The 17,735-nt window shown below is 42.1% G+C and overlaps 1 protein-coding gene and 1 long non-coding RNA gene across 13 annotated transcripts in view; both read left to right on the forward strand.

Annotated features, from left to right (window-relative positions):
• Positions 1-288: 288 nt before the first annotated feature.
• LOC139795699 (uncharacterized) lies at positions 289-5,001 on the forward strand. The gene is made up of 2 exons (XR_011725655.1): positions 289-4,731; positions 4,853-5,001. It is a non-coding gene; the product is annotated as an uncharacterized lncRNA (long non-coding RNA).
• Positions 5,002-7,051: 2,050 nt separating this feature from the next.
• The window catches only part of NPNT (nephronectin), a 36,429-nt gene continuing 25,745 nt past the window's right edge, over positions 7,052-17,735 (forward strand). For 3 of the 12 annotated variants that reach the window (XR_011725650.1, XR_011725651.1, XM_071742619.1), the window contains exons 1-4: positions 8,508-8,764; positions 10,210-10,310; positions 12,641-12,691; positions 17,470-17,562. Coding sequence is in view for 9 of the 12 variants with exons in the window: in XM_071742619.1 (XP_071598720.1) it covers positions 8,694-8,764; positions 10,210-10,310; positions 12,641-12,691; positions 17,470-17,562 (316 nt within the window). In the remaining 3 variants the exon portion in view is untranslated. Of the gene's footprint in view, positions 7,137-8,375; positions 8,765-10,209; positions 10,311-12,640; positions 12,692-17,469; positions 17,563-17,735 lie in introns of those variants that run through there. The other 9 variants (XM_071742621.1, XM_071742624.1, XM_071742629.1 and 6 more) reach the window with 7 other exon arrangements.

Here is a 17,735-nt window from a genome sequence, read left to right on the forward strand (position 1 = left end):
TGAGACCTCTTGTGCCCTCTTGTCTTGCTGAGAGTTGCCTGGGAAAAGAGCCCAACCCCCCCCTGGCTCCAACCTCCTTTCAGGGAGTTGGAGAGAGTGATGAGGTCTCCTCTTCTCCAGCCTCAACACCCCCAGCTCCCTCAGCCCTTCCTCACAGGACTTGTGCTGGATCCCTTCACAGCCTCCTTGCTCTTCTCTGGACCTGCTCCAGCACCTCAATCTCCTTCCTGAGCTGAGGGGCCCAGAACTGGACACAGGACTCAAGCTGTGGCCTCCCCAGGGCTGAGCACAGGGGCATAATGGGCTGGTAATGACTCCTGGTGTATTTTATTGACACTTCTTTCTTAAAATTCCATCAGCTCTAGACTACACATATTGCCTAAGAGGCCAGTAGTTGTAGGTGCATGTAATCTTGCTGATTGCTTATGCATGCTTTTAGCTAATTTTGTAGAAACAGCTAATGTTTGGCACCCATTAATGTTGTTTTTATTCATCTGGCATGCTCCCATTCAAATACCCACTTAATGTGGTCATCAACTATAGAAATAGTTAAACAATACTGTAAATGGACATGTTTTCTTTGTTGGGATGATTGCTGACATTCTGAATTGTTTTCATTAAGTAATTTGACCACGAGTATCTCTTTACTTTGGAAAAAGAAGAGGAAAAGGAGCCCTAGCAAATAGATTTTCTCTCAGTTTTTGTATTTTCGCTGCTTGTATAGAGGGATATAATTAGAATTTTGGGATAAATTACACAAAGTTTTGGATGAAAATCAAAACTGAAATAAACATTCAATTCCTTCTTTTTTCATTTGACCATTACACACAAACACTTGGCTATAAATAGATACCTCATCCCTGTTGGAGTAATATTTCATGTTCAAAGTAGGATTCTGGAAAAGAAAATCCCTTTTAAAGTGATTTAAAGCAATTACGCAATTTGAAACCCTCAGTTAGTTAATCCAGTTGTAATAAAGATTCATAACTTTTATATGCTTTGTAATAAATACCAAAAAACCCTCTGAAGTAAAGCATGCTCCAGCTGAAGAGAGAGCAAATTCTGAGAGAATTTGCAGCTGCAGTTGGTTTTAGCTCTTATTAATAATCTTCCATTGGCAGGATATCTGTACGCTGTTGGTAATCACAGTTGCTACTGCTGCAGTATAAATACCACTGACATGGATACTGTCAACCTGTCAGACATAAATCATCTTATTAATTTGATGTTAGCACTTACCTTGCTTGAAAGAAGAGGGAGTGCTCAAGCTCTGAGGATAGCACAGTACAGCAAGAGGAAGTTTTTGGCTGTCTCTCTCAAGCTGTTTTTTGCACAGTAACACTTTTTTCATGTGTGATCAAGACCACTCATCTCATAACTTACATGCAGCATAGTAGGTTTTCTCTAAGTATCCTTACAGAATACTTAGGAGTTTTCTCCTAATTGTATGCACCCTCCACACACTGAGAAAGAGTAGAAAAATGGCTTTCTTCACTCAGTAATTTTGTGGTTCGAAACAAAATCAAAGCTGAAGTTGACAGCTGCTGGAGAAACAGGAAGGAATTACCACAAGCAGTAAATGCCAGGAGGTGCTGGTTGGATTCTAAGCTATACTCCAGACCCTGTTTTGCTGTCACTGTGTGAAGAGTGAGAAAATCAGTCAGGCTTTGACATGTGGGAAGACTCCATAGAAATTTCTATGACTTAATCTGTTTAATGAAACACATCCCTAGTGCACACTGATGCAGTATTCTCTGGGATTGCCTATAATGTAGGGTGACCCTGCAGTGTACACACCTGACTTTTTATTCACGGGACTCTGATATGATGGGAAATGTTAAAGATGATGATGGGGAGGTGATTCATGAACTAAATTAACTAGAAGCTCAGTACAGCCAGGCCTGGGTTCAAATGCTTGTTGGTTTGAATCCTGCAATCATAAGCTTCTGGGAGCTAAGAACCAGTGATTAGCATGTATTTTTAATGTCATTTACAGTGCAAACAAATATGATCCTTTAAGTGAACTGCATTTGCTTCCTTATTTAACATGTTTAAAATGTATTCCTTTTACCTTATATGACAATTGCCTTTAGTTTCAGACCAAGTAGGGACTGAACAGTAGGTACTGTGCAAGCTTGACAGTGCAATTTTCTGATGGGCAACTGACATTCTTTAATTGAAAGAAAAAATGACACCTCATTTATGTGAATAGTTTCCCTCTCTCTTTGTTGCTGGCAGTTTGTCAGTTTAGAGGTGCAGCATTTATGCTACTCAGATTATTGCAAAATATTTCAGGGTAGTTTGGGCTATAGTTCTTGAAAGAAGTGTAGACACTTTCCTGTCTGGTTTTGAGTCTTGGTACTTTCCCTACTTTACCAAGCATCAGTTACCAGTAATCATCAGAGTTATCAGTCACAGTTATTTATGTACTAGAACTAAAAATGCACAAAAAAACTGTACTTTTTGACACGTGACAGGAATCACCTCTTATCCCTTTGTCCTAGTTCCATCTTCTGTCTGGCCACTGTTCATTAATTCTGTTACCTGTGGATTTAAAGCTCTATGTGATTCTTTAAAATTTTAGCTGCTTTTCATTTGTCTCAGAATATTTAGATACAGTCTGCAAACCATTTTGTTAAATTTTTAACAGATTTGCTCCAGCCTCTTCCTGAGGTTTCCCCTCTCCCTTTGTGCTAGCCATTACAATTTGTTTTCAGTTTCTAAAATTTTGTCATTTCCCTGCTGCAGAGTATCTTCATTACTGACTGGAAAAGCTCCAGGTCTTGTGCTCCCAGTCCATCTCAGCCAGAACTACTGTATTTCCCTGCTTCATGAAAATTGTAATTCAGGAGAATTCTGGTTTATTTCAGCAGTTGAGGCATGTGTTGAATTGCATTTTAAAACTGCATCCCAAATGTATTATTTCCCCTCAAAAGATAACCAAGAAAACATTTAATCAAGTAAGTGTTCCTTGGCTCACTGTCTTTGAATATAGTTTCAAGAAGAATATAGTACAACCTAAACTGAATGTTATTGCATTTTTTTAGCAGAGCATAGAAGAATTAGTAACTCTTTGCCAAAACCTGTAGATAACCCTGAAATGGCTTCATTTCCTTTCATACTGAGCACTTAAACCCATCTTAAATCTTTTCCATCCCCTCGTGTCTCAAAATGTATCCTGAAGACCTGAATTTCATGCACCTTGTAGTCTCCCAAATCCTCCCTAATGAAAACCACAAACACGATCTAATGATGAAAGGCATTAAAAGGCTCTCAAGGGGCTATCTGTGCAATAATCATCATACCACAATCATCATACAATAATCATGTGCTTTATTTAGCCATGAATACACTATACTTCTATAAGATCTTTATGGGTTTTGACTTAAAACATACAAAAACTTTATAAATTGTTAGTTTCACAGGGATCAATACAGGGTCCAGTTCTGCTTAACATCTTTGGTAATGGTCTGGATGATGTGGCACAGTGTACCCTCAGAAGTTTTTCCTGAGGAAAGGAGACAGCATCAATCACTGGCTGCAGGGTGTAAAATTGGACATGTGGAACTGTGGTACTATTGCAAAACAGGTTCTGTAAAGCTATAGGAGTTGCATTGGACCCAGTGTATTACTAAGATGATGTGGAAAATGCTGTTGCAGAAGCATAACTAAGCCTGGCTCTGTAGGAAACCCAGCCCTGCCTGCTTTGCACCAAACCCAGCTGGCTTGTTGTGAGGCTTTCCCAAAAGCTGGCTGGATGTGGGCTGTGAATAATGAGACCTCACTGGCTGAAACAACCTGGAGCAGATAATGATGTTAATGTCTTGTTGGAAGCTTTCTGTTCCGTGCTGACAATCTGACTGACTGCACACAATATTTTGTCAATCATTTAGTCAACAGCTTCCTAAAACCTCCTTCTCTTCCATTTGCAGCCCCTGTCACGGCCCCTGTCTAGTGGGAGGTGTCCCTGCCCATCCAGAGGGGTTGGAACTGGATGAGCTTTAAGGTCCCTTCCAACCCAAACCATTCTATGATACATTAGCCTCACAAAAGCAGAATAGGATCACACATGCCAGTACTTACAAATAAATGGTTTTTACACACATCACAGGATGATTTAGTGTCTTGGGGTGGTGTGGTATTTGTGGTTAACTCGCTTAGCCTCAATGAGGGTGATACAAGAAGAGAGGAAGGGTGGATTTGTGGTTCAAGTATGAAACTGGAAAACAGGAAAAGTAATTCTGGTTTGATGACAGATCATTGGATTGGTGGGAAATGTCTGTTCCTTAATTTCTGCTTATGCAAATTAGAGTTACAAAAAGTATTGCCTGATTCTGCTGGATAGAGGACTCAATATTTGTAATGTGTTAAGACAACAAGGAGGAAATTAATCTTAAAAAAAAAAAAAAAAAGGACTCAAAAGTCAAGTTACTCCTTTAATGTTCTACTCAAAGAAAAATTACCTGGCCATAGATTACTCTGAGGCAATATCTTTTACTGCTGTGGCTATGTCCAATTGTCAGCTACCTGTAGGAACATAGATACATTTTAAAGTTGTTTTTGTGTGGTTTCTGTCATATCATCTATAATCTATCATCTACCATATTTACCAGCATCTGTCAGTTTAACATCTTTACTGCTCTTTTCAGCTCTTTTTTCTTATTATTGTCTGACCACTGCATTCCAGAGAGTGTACCAGAAACTGCTGTGTTCATTTCACTTGAGAAAACTGTAAGTAAGCTTCATTCCATTAGAATGGGGTTTCCTGTTGTTTATATACTTTTTCAGTTGATGTTACATTTCCAGGTACATAGAATGCTCATGACATTGTTTTTTTCATGGAATTTAACAGTGCAGTCTGACATGGTGACTGTGGCTGATGGTGTGGCTTCTTTGGCACAAGGAACACAAAGATTTATATAGGGGAATAGAGAACAGTAAAATTAGCATGGTGGGAAGGGTTGCTATGCTTGCATATAATAAACACCTTTTAAGACAAAATTTACTTTCCTATTTACAATTATTGCATACATTTTGACTTCTTCATACACAAGGGTACTGCATTACTGTTGAAAATACTTTGTCTTCCTCTGTGTTTCTGCTTCACCATTGCTAATTTGCATCTAAAACCCTGACTGTCATGTTGCACTCATGGAGTGTCTTAATGGTATGCTTGAAAAAGCTTTTTTTGATGTGTTCTTTTGTCCATGCACCACTTTGTCTTCTGGGTATTTGCTGGTCATCCATCTTCAGTGCTTGATGCACTGGATTTTATCATTAATATCTTGCTGAACATTTGGTCAGCCCACCCTATGGTTTCAACATTTGCCAGGCTTTTGTTCTGCTTCACTATAAATATAAGGCACAGTAGTCCTTCTAGTAATGCTTCCATCAACTTCTCCACTTTCTATATAATACCTTGGCAGCAGTGGGTATGAAAGACAGCTTTATACACCATTAGTTTGTCAGAGATTTGGTTCTTTGCCAGCTCACTCAGTAATCCTTCTAGTGTCCTGGATATGAGAAACTACCTAATTAAGAAAACTCCACTAGCATTGATAAAGCATTTCCAAAAAGAAGTGAGCTAACAAATAAGTGGATGTTCAGTCTAATTGCTAGGTATGGGGATCTTTCAGTGGCTGGTTAACTCTTTTTTTTTCAGCCTGATGTTCCAAAAGAAATTGTGAAAGCAGCAGACATTAACCAAGAGCAGACAACCTTAATTGGAGTAGACACCACGTCTGACCAGGATTAACAGACAAGAGTGCCAAACATGCTGCTGAGGAAATCTTGAATCCTGAGTGTGGTCTGGTGAGATTAAAAATGATCTTATAATTTGTGGGTATCTGTGCTTTAAAGGAGAGTAGCACGTGCTTTAAAGTTGCTGTGTTCCTAAGTACCACTATGCAGGGTTGCATGAAAGGAAGTGATTTTATGGCACGTCCCTTTGGACACCAGAGGGGGAGTGTCAGGTTGCCCTAGACCTTAATTCACAGTGAAGTTCAAATGTTGCTTTTGGCACTTGTCCTGAACTCAGCTGCGGTGCAATTTGTGGACATTTTCTTTCTACAAGTTGGAGAGATGTAGGCAGATGTTGTTACCAGAGAGAAATCCCTGTGGTTACCACAAATAGGATTTCTCCACTTTTACCCATAAAATCTTGACTGCAAGGTCTGTTATCCCACATCACACAAAGAAGTGAAAAAAAGTGTGATCTATCAGTGAAGAGCTAGAAATCAGCTCTGTATTTCAGCAAGGAGCTAATCTGAGCCAGATGGTCTCCTGTCTTTCCCAAATGCCACCGTGTCGTTGCCTTCAATGCTTGGCTGTCAGCTTCTCATGTGAATGAAAAGAGCCAGGTTTGGGGTTCAATGCAGCTTTTATATCTAAATGATATGTTCTGTTATATCTAAAATATGTTCTGGGTTGACGTGGTGCCATTTTTGGTAGCAGAGAAGGGATCCCAGGCATGGCTCCTGTAAGAAGCTGCTAAAAGCTCCCCTGGCTCCAAAATACCCACCCCCACCTCTGGCTAATGTTGAGGCCATCAGTGACAATGGATGCACCTCTGCTATTAACATATCCAAGAAAAGGAAATCAGCAGCTGTAAAGCTGAGAGGAGGAGAAGGAGAGAGCAATACCAGAGATGAGAGCAATGCTGGAGCAGAGATTCCAAGGTTGGTGAGGAAGGTGCCTGAATGGAGATTTTTTTGCCCCATGTGGTGAGAGGGCAGGCTGTCCCCCTGCCACCCATGGAGGAGCACAGTGGGGTAGACATGGACCTGCAGCCTGTGAAGGATCACAGTGGAGCAGATGTGGACCTGGAGCCGTGGAAGGACCCCTTGCCGGAGGAGGTGACTCCTCCTGAAGGAGGCCACGCGCTGCGGGCTGCCGGCACCAGAGCAGTTCCTGAGGGACTGCACCTCACGGGAGGGACTGCACCTCACGGGAGGGACTGCACCTCACGGGAGGGACTCATGTTGGAGGAGTACCTGAAGGACTCTCCCATGGACTTCCACGCTGGAAGACTCAGGAATCCTTCTCCCTGAGGAATCATGCTCCCTGAGGAGGAAGGAGTGGCAGAAAACAACGTGTGACAAATGGACCATGAACCCAACTCCCTGTCCGCCACTCAGGTACCGGGAACAAAATAATTCGGGCCTGGGAAGAAAGGAGGGGTGGGCTGAGGTATTTAAGCTCTGGTTTATGTTTTCTCCTTGCCCTCTTTTGATAAGCTAAACTGTTTTTTTCCCCGAGTTGTGTCTGTTTTGCCCGTGATGGTAATTGATGAGTGGAACCCTTGTAGTCCTTGTCTTGGCCTAGGGAGGTTCTGGGTGAGTTTCCTCGTCGCCATCTTGAAATGGCGGAGAGGGGATGAGCGGCCTTGTGGTCCTTTGTTATCAGGCAGGCTCAAACTGTTCAGTCCTCTCAGGGGGCTTGCATGTTATCTAAGACTACACAATGAGCTCTCTGCAGTCATTATCTTGTAGCTTTTACAGTTGTTTTCTCTCTGTTTCTGAGAACTGCTGGGTTGAGGCTGCCCAGAAAGGCTGACAGAAAGTTTAGAGTGGGGAATGGGTGGTCCTGAAAATATGACAAAAAAAGAGGGGAAGGAGTTCTGGAGGGGGCTTTCTGCTGCAAACTTGGACAGAAAGTGACAAAATTACTTGGGAAGGGTGTGATTTTTCAAAAGCTCACTGGCACGATTTGTACTGTGCAAAAAGTAGTTGCCTTTGTGCAGTGTTGTTGGAATAATCGGTGAAGTGTTGTGAAGGTGAGAAGTGCTCTGCAAAGGACTCCCAGCTCAAATGTAAAGCCTGAAATCCTATTAGGCATCCCAATGCACCCTAAAGGGTTTGGCTTTGGGTTACAGCACAACTTAGGCCAACTTTTTCTGCTTCTAAGCTGCAGCCAGGTCCTTGTAAGAACGGCTGCTGAGATTTAGGCACAAATCAAAACCAATGCTGCAGTCCCAAGTTGTTGGCCCCATCTCTCTGTAATCAGAGGGGTCTCAGAGCAGCTTTGACCCTGAACTGGTGACAAGGCTGGAAGTGTCCCTCAGGAAGTCCTGAGGGCTGTCGTTCATAGAAATAAACCAAAAATAACTGCTGTCTTTTGGCATATTAAGGTAGAGTACAGATGTGGTCGTTGTTGGTAGTTGGTGCTAGGTTGGCATCACATGCGATGTGGGTAGTGTTTAAAATTGTCACTTCTTTCTTCTGAGCAAGGGCTGGGACACCTTATGTCACATGTGCCAGCACCTGGGAGTGTTTCAGCCAGGAAAAAAAAAAAAAAAAAAAAAAAAAAGCCATACACCTTGTAATTCTTTCAAAAACCTTTATTCTGGGAGAAATTTGGTTGGCAAAAGGAGGCTCGTTCTCCACATCTCCTGCGAGCACACACCCCGCGGGCCCTCAGGTGCCCCTCAGCGGGGAGGCTGCGGGCCCGGCCCAACCGCGGGCGCCTCTGCCGGGGGCGGGCGGCGCTGCCGCTCCCCGTGCGGCGCCTCCTCCGCCCGGCAGCGAGGCGGGCGGGCGGGCGGAGAGAAGAGGGGGGGGTGGCTGCCGCTGCCGCCCCGGAGCTGTAGCAGCAGAACCGGACCCCCTGCTCCGCAGCCCGCCTCGCTTGTGGGGAACACCTCCGCCACCCCTCCCACCCCCCCCCCTCAGTGTGGCGGGCGAGTCCCGCCGGCCATGGAGCTCTCGCTGCGGCTGCTCCTGGCATCCTGCTTCTCCCTGGGGGCGACCGGGGAGTTTGACAGAAGGTAGGAGCCGGATCCCTCGGGACGGTGGGATGGGATAGGGCCTGGACGGGGAGTTGGTGTTTCCTGGGGCAGGTAGGAGCCCTGGCGGGAAGAACGGAGGGAGCCCGAGGTCTGCCCCGGGAGGAGGGCACCTGTAGCGACCCCCGTGGGCTCCTGGCTGACACCGGACCGCCGGGGCGCGAAATGGCGGCGGGGGGGGACACACGACACCGGGGCTGCCTCCCGGCGAGGCGGGACTGGGCAGAGCCCTCCGCGGGACTTGTCTCGGCTCCCACTGCCGAGGAGAGTGCCATTGGGGCCGGGGGACTGAGGGGACAAGCGGGACGAGGGGCCGGTTCGGCCCGCTGCCTCGTCCCTGCGCTCGCAGGTGGGAGGCTCGGGGCTGGCGGGACCCGTGGGACCCGGTGCCGCTCCCGGGTTTTCCCCGGGCGGACTCGCTGGGCTCTGTCCTCGGGCCCGTGCGTTACTCGACAGCCTAAATCCGGGCTGAGATAGGGAAAGTTTATTTCTCCGGCAGGGTTGCGTCCTGCAAGAATTAAAACCCGAGGTATTTTGCGTGCTGGGAAAGTAAAATTAGTTGATTGACGCCTCGAGGCGCTTGAAACTGAATACGGTGCAGATTGCGGGTCAAGTTTTAACACGAAGCAGGGTGGAAATGAAGGCTCTGGAGAGCCTGTGCGGGGCCGCGTCAGGTGCAGGGAGCGGCTGCGGGGCACTCCATGGGATCTGCATGAGCACTGCGTGTGCTCTACGTGTGCACTGCACGGGCACTGCACGGCTCAGACTGTCCCACACAGCAGTGCTCTGTCCGGCGTCATTCCCTTGCCAAGGATTTTTTGGTAGGATTTATTGAAATGCGGTGTTCTCCTTATTTCAGCCTCTCCCCTAGAAACATTATCGGTTTATGTGGAGACTTCGTAATTACTGGAGATTCTGGTATCTTGTCCTTCCAACACAGGAATAATACAGCTCTCCCTTTACATTTAATTTCTATTTAACAGTTCAGGATGCCTTTGTTTTGTTATTTTATTTTTTTTTCTTCAGTATTTTGGTGGAAAAATTTGGCCATGTATTGTGAAATAAACCAATGCCGAAACTTTATCAGGATGATTTACTCCACGTTATAAATTCTGTTTCAGGCTCCTGCAATTATTCCATACCAGCCTGGGAGTGGCAGCAGTGAGCGTATTACAAAGCATGTCAGGTTTTTTTGGTTTTACAAAGTTAACATTAATTCTCTTTTCCCTATAGTCATTGAGGTTTTTCTGAACTCAACACAACATTAATGGCAAAAATGTCATTGGCTCAGCTTAAAGCAGTTACTGTTTAAAAAAAAAAAGTTACCTATCTCCATGAAGGAGAGGATTTTCCTGGTCTTTCTAATTTGTTTTCTTGGTCTAGAATATAAAATGTCTCACCAGACTTTTCTGAACTTTCTTGTTCAGGTGGCCCAGACAAATAGGCTCCTCTGCAGGACTGTGCCGGTTTGGAAATAGAATTGACTGCTGCTGGGGCTGGGCCAGATTGTCCTGGGGACAGTGCCAACGTGAGTATCATTGCTGCTGGGGCTTCTAGTCACTTGTAGAAAAGGCTTGTACACACCTGGTCACATCTTTCTCATGTTCACACAAATTTGTACAATGCAGAGCTTAGGCTTTTGCACGTGTGAGTCTGACTTGCCTAGAAGGATGTTGTCACCTTAAAATTCTGTCTGTTATTGACAGGACTAAAATTTACTGCAATCGAGTCAGGTAAACTTCAGGGCAATGAGAATCTGGGAATTTCTGTTTGGTTTCTGCTTAATTTCCCACTCTGGTCTAAGAGCCTGACATCACACTGCACTGTGTTATGTTATGCACGTGTTCCCACCCACATGTGCAGGGTGGGAATATTTGTATTCAAAAAGAAGCCCAAATTTATATGTCTCCTCTGCACTGCACCATTAAAAAGTGTTGCTTGAAGGATGTCAGGTTAGCATTTAGATTTAGTCAAAACCACTCATACTATTTCAGGAGGTTGTTAGAGGACCTTCAAGGGAGTACAAGCTGATACAACAGATGCAGGCATAACCAAATGCTTTGCTGGAAACTGTGCATGCTGCTGCCTTCTTACAACAGTTGTGAAGGAACTTACACTGTCTGTGCTGCTGCTCCTGTCCTAATGAGCTTAAAGACTGCATATCTGTCCTGTGCAATCTATTTACAGAGCTGGGAGGTGGTGGGGGGATGGATGTGTTCTCCTTGATGCCTAGAAGGAGATTTTGTGTAACCAACAATTGTGTTGATGGAAATTTAGCCATAAAAATAGCCTCATGCATCAGTGGGAGAAGAGGCCAAGAGCTGCTTGAGACTTCTGTTTCTTGCTTCTTGTTAAAAACAATTCTTTCAGTGGAGATGGCAATTCTGTAGAGTCCAGGATGCACAAAAAGTAAAATCATGATTTTGTTAGTAACGAGCCATCAAAATACTGGCTTCTGACCCATTATCAGAAACCTCCTTAAAGTCAATAATAAATTTGTTACTGAATTTGTGGTTGCAGGAATACAGTTGGTACTAATGCATTCTGTTGGCAGTGTTTAATAATGATAGGCACAATGTCTGCTTCTTAGAAAATAACCAATATTTTTGTGCATCCTTAGGTTCTTTTCAAAGAAAAGACATTTCCTACAGAATTGTAATGCTTCTTTAATAGGAAAAATGAGGTTTTGCTATTTTTATTCAGTTACGGGTTGTTTGGTTTTGAAGTTTAGAAGCTTTATGCTTTTAAAGCAGTTATGGCTTTACTATGTTAAAGATACAGTATCCATTTCCCCTTAGCTACTGCATCCTTCCTGCATTTCATCCACAGAACAGTAGTTATGCATTCCAGCTTTTCCCAAGGAAATCTCAACAGCAATATGATTTGACCATTTACAACAGTAGTATATTTGTATTTGGAGCTTCTCTCAGAGCCCAGCAACAACCTGGGGAGCCACTGTAACAAACACTGTGAGACCTTCTGGTTAAAACTAATTTAAGCCAATCTAAGTTTAAATCCTAGCAAAGACTCAAGTGTTGGCTACATACTACTTAAAATACAAAAAGCTGCTGTTGCACTTAAATCCCAACCTTTTATAATAAGGCTGTGTAGCCTAACACATTTAATTGTATTGGCAAATAAATTGATTTTAAATTAAGCCTGAAACTTAAATTTGTGTTTCCATCCTATGTAACTGTTGTAGAGTATCTAATTTTATGTGGTAGTAAGAGCTGAAAACGTCTCTAAGCATTACTTTTACTTTAGATGACGTTCAAAATTTAGGCATTATAAAAATTACTGGTAAATTTATATGCCAGCATGTTTGTTGTTTATACTTAAAAGTGAGTGTAATTTAAATTATTCCCAAATTAGCATGCAGATGCTAACCTCTTATGTTTGCTCTGTGGAGATGTAGCATTAAGAATATATGCCTAGGTTTAAACGAAAGGATACTGTCTCTTTAAGGAAACCTTTTATGTTCTGTTAATGGAAACAAAAACCTAAACCTTGAAACATGAGAATCTTTACAACTCTGTACCATATGAAACATGACAAAGTGTAGCTCCTTAGTTGATTGAATAAGAATAGCATCACGTCATTATATTTAATTACTCTTATGTATCAAAATGTGTTTGTTAAATCTCATCATGAAATACTGATGTAAGGAATTTCCATTTTTAAATGTGTACCAGAATTTTTTTATATTTCAGAAAAGCTCTGAATGTTGACTGTGTGTAAGTCTCCAGGAATGTAACAAGTTGATAAAAGCCCCAGCCAAGTCTATCCTCCTTACAGAGAAAAAAAAAAAAAAAAAAAAAAAAAAGCTGGAATTTCTTTTTTTGGATATTTGTTTTGCAGCTTTCTACGTCTTAAGGCAGAGAATAGCCAGCCTAAGGTGCCAGCCCAAAGGTTAGCTGAACATATTTCTTAAAATAATTTTGGCAAGGTTATGGCTTAGAGTTATGACCTCTAAGTCTTAAGTTTACATGAAAACTATAATATGTGACAGGAACATATAGATGTTCTTTTCTTTTTTGCCTTTTTAAGCATTTGATTTGGGGGAGTTGAGGGGGAAGGAAATTAACAGGACTGGTTTATCCCAATCATCCATCCAATGAGACACTTACTTTCTAGACTATTGCACTTTTCCCTTTCACTCTTTTCCCTTTCCTTCATTATACTCTCAAGCCCCAGGCAATATTTTTTTCCTTCCTGAAAATTGTTTATGCTCCCAGCATTGTATTTACAAGCTGTCAGAGAAAGGAGGCCTAATGTGCTTTCACAGGATTTCACATGTGCAGTGGGAGCTTAATTTGGGAAGCCTGAAGCCCTTCCTGGTGGCCTCCTTTGCCTGTTTTCCACCTTCACTCCCAGCTGTCATTCCCACTGCAGGAAAAGTTTGTAGCCACTGCTCTCCAGCAGCATTCAGCCTGGAATGTTAGAGGAAAAGGAAATCATTGCTGCTTTACACTGGCACCCAGGGCTGAAATCTGCTGAAATGTCTTTATTTTCACATCCCTGTTGTGTAGGGAGTACCTGTCTTCACAAAGGGGAACAGAGCAATCTCTCTGTGCAAGTCCAGTTTGCTGCTGTGACACAGCAGCTGCTGCAGCCCCTGGGTCTTATATTCTAATAAATAAAATAGCAATAGTTTGTTTTCTGCCACCACACTGGTGCTCCCCTGCTTCTACCTGCTGGAATTCAGCAGACAGTGAAAGGTTCAGGTAACAAACAGCCCTTTGAGGTGATAAAGCACCATTCTGTAAGCAATTACAGTGAGTCACTTAAAATGCAAAGATGGGAAGAGGGACAAAACATGAAATACTTCTTTTCTAATTTTGCATTGTGTTAGATCAAATTTTCACTGATTTTTTTTAAAAGAGCTTAAGCATTAGATCAGGTTTCACTGGCATTTAACTCCTGTTGATTTCAGTGTTACCCATGCTTAGGTTATGCACACATTTCAGTGCTGTTCTGAATAGCAAGGCATTAATGAAGCAGGGTCTGGGTTTGTGTATGCAGCTTAGAAACACACTTGGCAGCAGTCACAGGCAAGCAAAGAATTCACTGCAGTGGGTAGCCCACACTGGTTGCAGTTCATCACATTAATGTGCTGTTACCAGAATCATATGTGCAAACTGAGTAACTGATTTACCAGCCAAATGTAGTAGTTGTGCATGAAAAATGAGGAGACACTTGCTTGGTGGAACTGCACGTTTTAGATGGAAGCTTAAGCATGGGTTTTGACAGCATTTGTTATCATGAATGTTACAAATAAGTGCAAGTAATCTGTCAAAAAATATCCAGGCATTAGATACTACCATTTTATCTGATTATATTATTAGTCTTTAGTCACAGATGTTTGTCAAGGGCATTTATTATCTTTAATAAAATAGAGTAAGGAATGTTTGACATTTGAAATTATCTGAAAATTAATATCTCTTTGCCCTAATCAGACCCTACAGAGATATATACATCTTGTGACTTGTGGGAAGCAAGGTTTAGGTTTTGTTTTTTTCAAAAGTAATTCTGCAATGTGGGTTATGGATATGACATGGTTTTACCACTTAACTGGTAACCATGTGGTGGGCTCAGCTTTTTACATTACTCTACAGTTGTATGTAGTTGAGCAAAAAAGAAATAAGTAACTCTGAAAGAGCTGCAGGGAATTATTTTACAAATCAGCTCATACCTCTGGGATCATAGCTTAAAATCACTGTAAGGCAGATTTATTTTCCTGAGTGTGTGTTTATGAAGTTGCATAATTTGCAAAGAATTGCAAAAATAGAAACAGAGTGAGCCAAAGCTGGATGTGGGGAAGAGAAATACAGAACTTGAGATTGGGGTCTGTTAGCACCCCAGGAAAAAGGGAGCCAGTTTCAGGTGAAGGAGGAAATCTTGTTTCACCAACATGAAAGTCTTGTTAGGAAGTTGACACTGGGGGAATATAACAATCCATTTTTGTTGAATTGTCTCTTTGGGATTCTGTATTCTGTCTGTTCTGGATTCAGCAGTGCTTGAAGGATCCAGTAAAGGTTTGTGAAGATGTATAGTATGTAATCATCTCTAGGCTGATGCAGAAATTGGGGCAAACAACTTTCAGGAGCTGAGATTTAGAGTAAAAAATAAAAAAAGGGGCTGGATGCTACTTGGAAAGAGAGGGCAGAAGCAAGGCCACTCAGACTGGTGGCTGGCAGAGTTTGTGTCAGATGCAGGTATTCTTATGCATATTTTTAGACTTCAGAGAAGTGAGAGTAGAAGTTCAAGGACAGTTTGCACATCTGCAGTCTGGAATTTTGAGGCAGATTTGAGTGGAGGGATGAAGAAAGCAGTTAAAGACTTTGGGGGCAACTTCTGCCAATGAAATCCTCTTATGGACATCTTACAAGAAAGAAATTACTATTAAAAAATGGAAATCAAGACACAAACAGAGAAAGAAGAGTGTAAGAATTACACACAGATTTTAAATTCTAAGCTGCTTTGATGAGAGACCTAGTTGGGAGCACTGGAAAACTAGAGTTAAATTCATGTGTACACTCCACTAAGAAAGCTTAAGGATTTCTGTTGTTGGCCACAAATTCAGAGGAGTTAAGCAGGTAAGAGCCAGGTAGTGCAGCTGTCTGGTAATGACTCCACCAAACAGTGTTTGGTAATCAAGGAATTAAATAATAAAAGTTGAAATTCTAGATGAGAAGGAATAGAGGGGACAGCATGTGGTGGTCACCCATGTCCTGAAATAGTGGGCAGCTTAGTGCAGGTGAACTGAAAAACCTGAGGAGAGAGGGTCTTGAAATGCAGTTCTGAGGGAAATCTGTGCAGAAAGAAAAGACAGGTGAAATAAATAAAAAAAAAACCCAAGCAGTACTATAGACCCATAATGAACTGAATAGATATGTGTTCCATTTATTGTATTTATGTAGCAATTAAAATAGATTAATTCAGAATGACTGAGTCATGCTCAGGGACCACCAGCAGCTTGTGGTGTCTTCCCAACAGCTGGGAATTTTTGGTGGCTTCTGGCTTTTGCACTAGTGTAGCAAATGCTAACAGCACCACAGCACATGCATTTCAACAGAATTTTTTTCTCCTCTCCCACACTTGAAAAAAAAAAATATCCCCCAGCCCTAAACAGAAACCACTCACTCATATTTCAGTTCCATGTGTTATTTTTATAGGATGTTTAATTTGGTCTGAAGTTTAAGTGAGATTTAAATGTGGTATTTATCAATCTTATTTTGGAAGAAAATGTAGTTCCTGCCAACCTGTTTGAGTTATGGACAAATAAAAGGTTTAGGATACTTCCTTGTCTTTGGTGGGAACTGCAACAGAGTGTCTTCACATCTGGCCCAATTTAAAGAATTTAAATTAAGAATTTAAAATAGTTGAGCTGAAACGAATAGTCATGAGTCCAGGGTTTATTTTCTGTTATCTCTTGAAGGCAACAAAATGAGATTAAAAGCATAGTTACAGTGTATTCTATGGTCTAGATGAATAATATAAAACTGTAATAAAGCAGCAGTTGACTGAAAATGAAAAGAGCACTGTTTGGGATTTTTTTTTCTCTCTCTCAGATCACCTTACTACATGATGGGAGTGACAGTTTAAGTGCTTTCCGAGAGGAATCCTTGGAAAAATTGTAGCCTTTGTTGAAACTGATTCAACAGTAAACGAGCAGCTTTGGTTTTAGTGGCACTTGCCTATACGGATGTACTTTTAACTTCTGTTTAAAACAGTTACTATTATGAAGAGTAGAAAGCTTTTGCTACTTTTTGGCAACCTTTTCAGACTCTTTATCTTCTGGACTTCCTTGCCCTAAGTGTATAAAGGGAGTGGCTTTCCCAGCCTGCTATAAATCTCCACTGTTCACATTTTCTTCCTGGTAGTGGAGTGAGCTTGACATCTCAGACTGAAACTCATGGACATGAGTTGTTGCAGTCATTGTAATCAATGTGAGTTGATTGGAGGGAAATGATGTCCTTTTGGTTGTTGTGGCTGGTTTTAGGGGAATTTTTTAATTGTCAAGATGCAAATTTTATTAGTGTGTAGTTGCACACACACACACACTTTTCAGTCTGTGTTAAAAAGGGATTATCTCCATGTGTTCGTGTGTGAGCACAGCAACTGAACTAAGCTGTTCTATTCTATTTGACAGAACTCAAACACTCAAAAGGGAGAGATTCTGGCAAAACATTGCTTAATAAGGAGAAAAGAAGTGTTGCCTGATGGTCATAGAGGAAAAGAGTGAATCCTGGGATCAGTGCTGCTGCTTATCAGAGGCTGAACCTATGGCTGTGTCTGCATGTCACCTGTACACACTTTCTGTAGAGCTGAAACATGACCCAGACTTGCCAAATTCAGTGCCATGAATCACAGTACATAGACAGAGTAAGTGAAGGCACAGTGCCTGCTTGCTGATTAAGTGTTAAAAGGGTTGACTATCCCAGAAAAATCATCTTGCCCAAAAATAGGCTACTAGCAAGTATCTCACCCTTTCCACAAATACTGGGGTGGTGGTTATTTTTGAAAGGGCACCTGATGTTTGGACAGTGGTACTTGAAGCATGTAGTGATGCTGAAGGGAGGAATATAAATGGTACTGTTTTGTTAGGTGGTTGCCATTTGCTTCTAAGTAAAACGCTGTCAGTCATGACTGGAGTGGAAGAATAAAGGATATTTCTCTTTTTACAGCTATATGCCAGCCAGGATGCAAACATGGGGAATGTGTTGGGCCAAACAAGTGCAAGTGCCACCCGGGATACACTGGAAAAACATGCAACCAAGGTAAGAAGGTGAAGTCCAAGAAAGAGAATTTCCTCTTGAAATCATAGAAGTGTTGTAGATTCTTCTCCCCAAATTGTTTTGTGCATTGCCTGTGTTTATAGGGTAATGAGCTCATGACCCAAGTCTGTTGCTGCTGTATCTATTCTGATATTGGGACTGACATTGAGAATGAC

The sequence above is a fragment of the Heliangelus exortis genome, chromosome 4 (genome assembly GCF_036169615.1).
Source record: "Heliangelus exortis chromosome 4, bHelExo1.hap1, whole genome shotgun sequence".
NCBI classification, from domain to species: Eukaryota; Metazoa; Chordata; class Aves; order Apodiformes; family Trochilidae; genus Heliangelus; species Heliangelus exortis.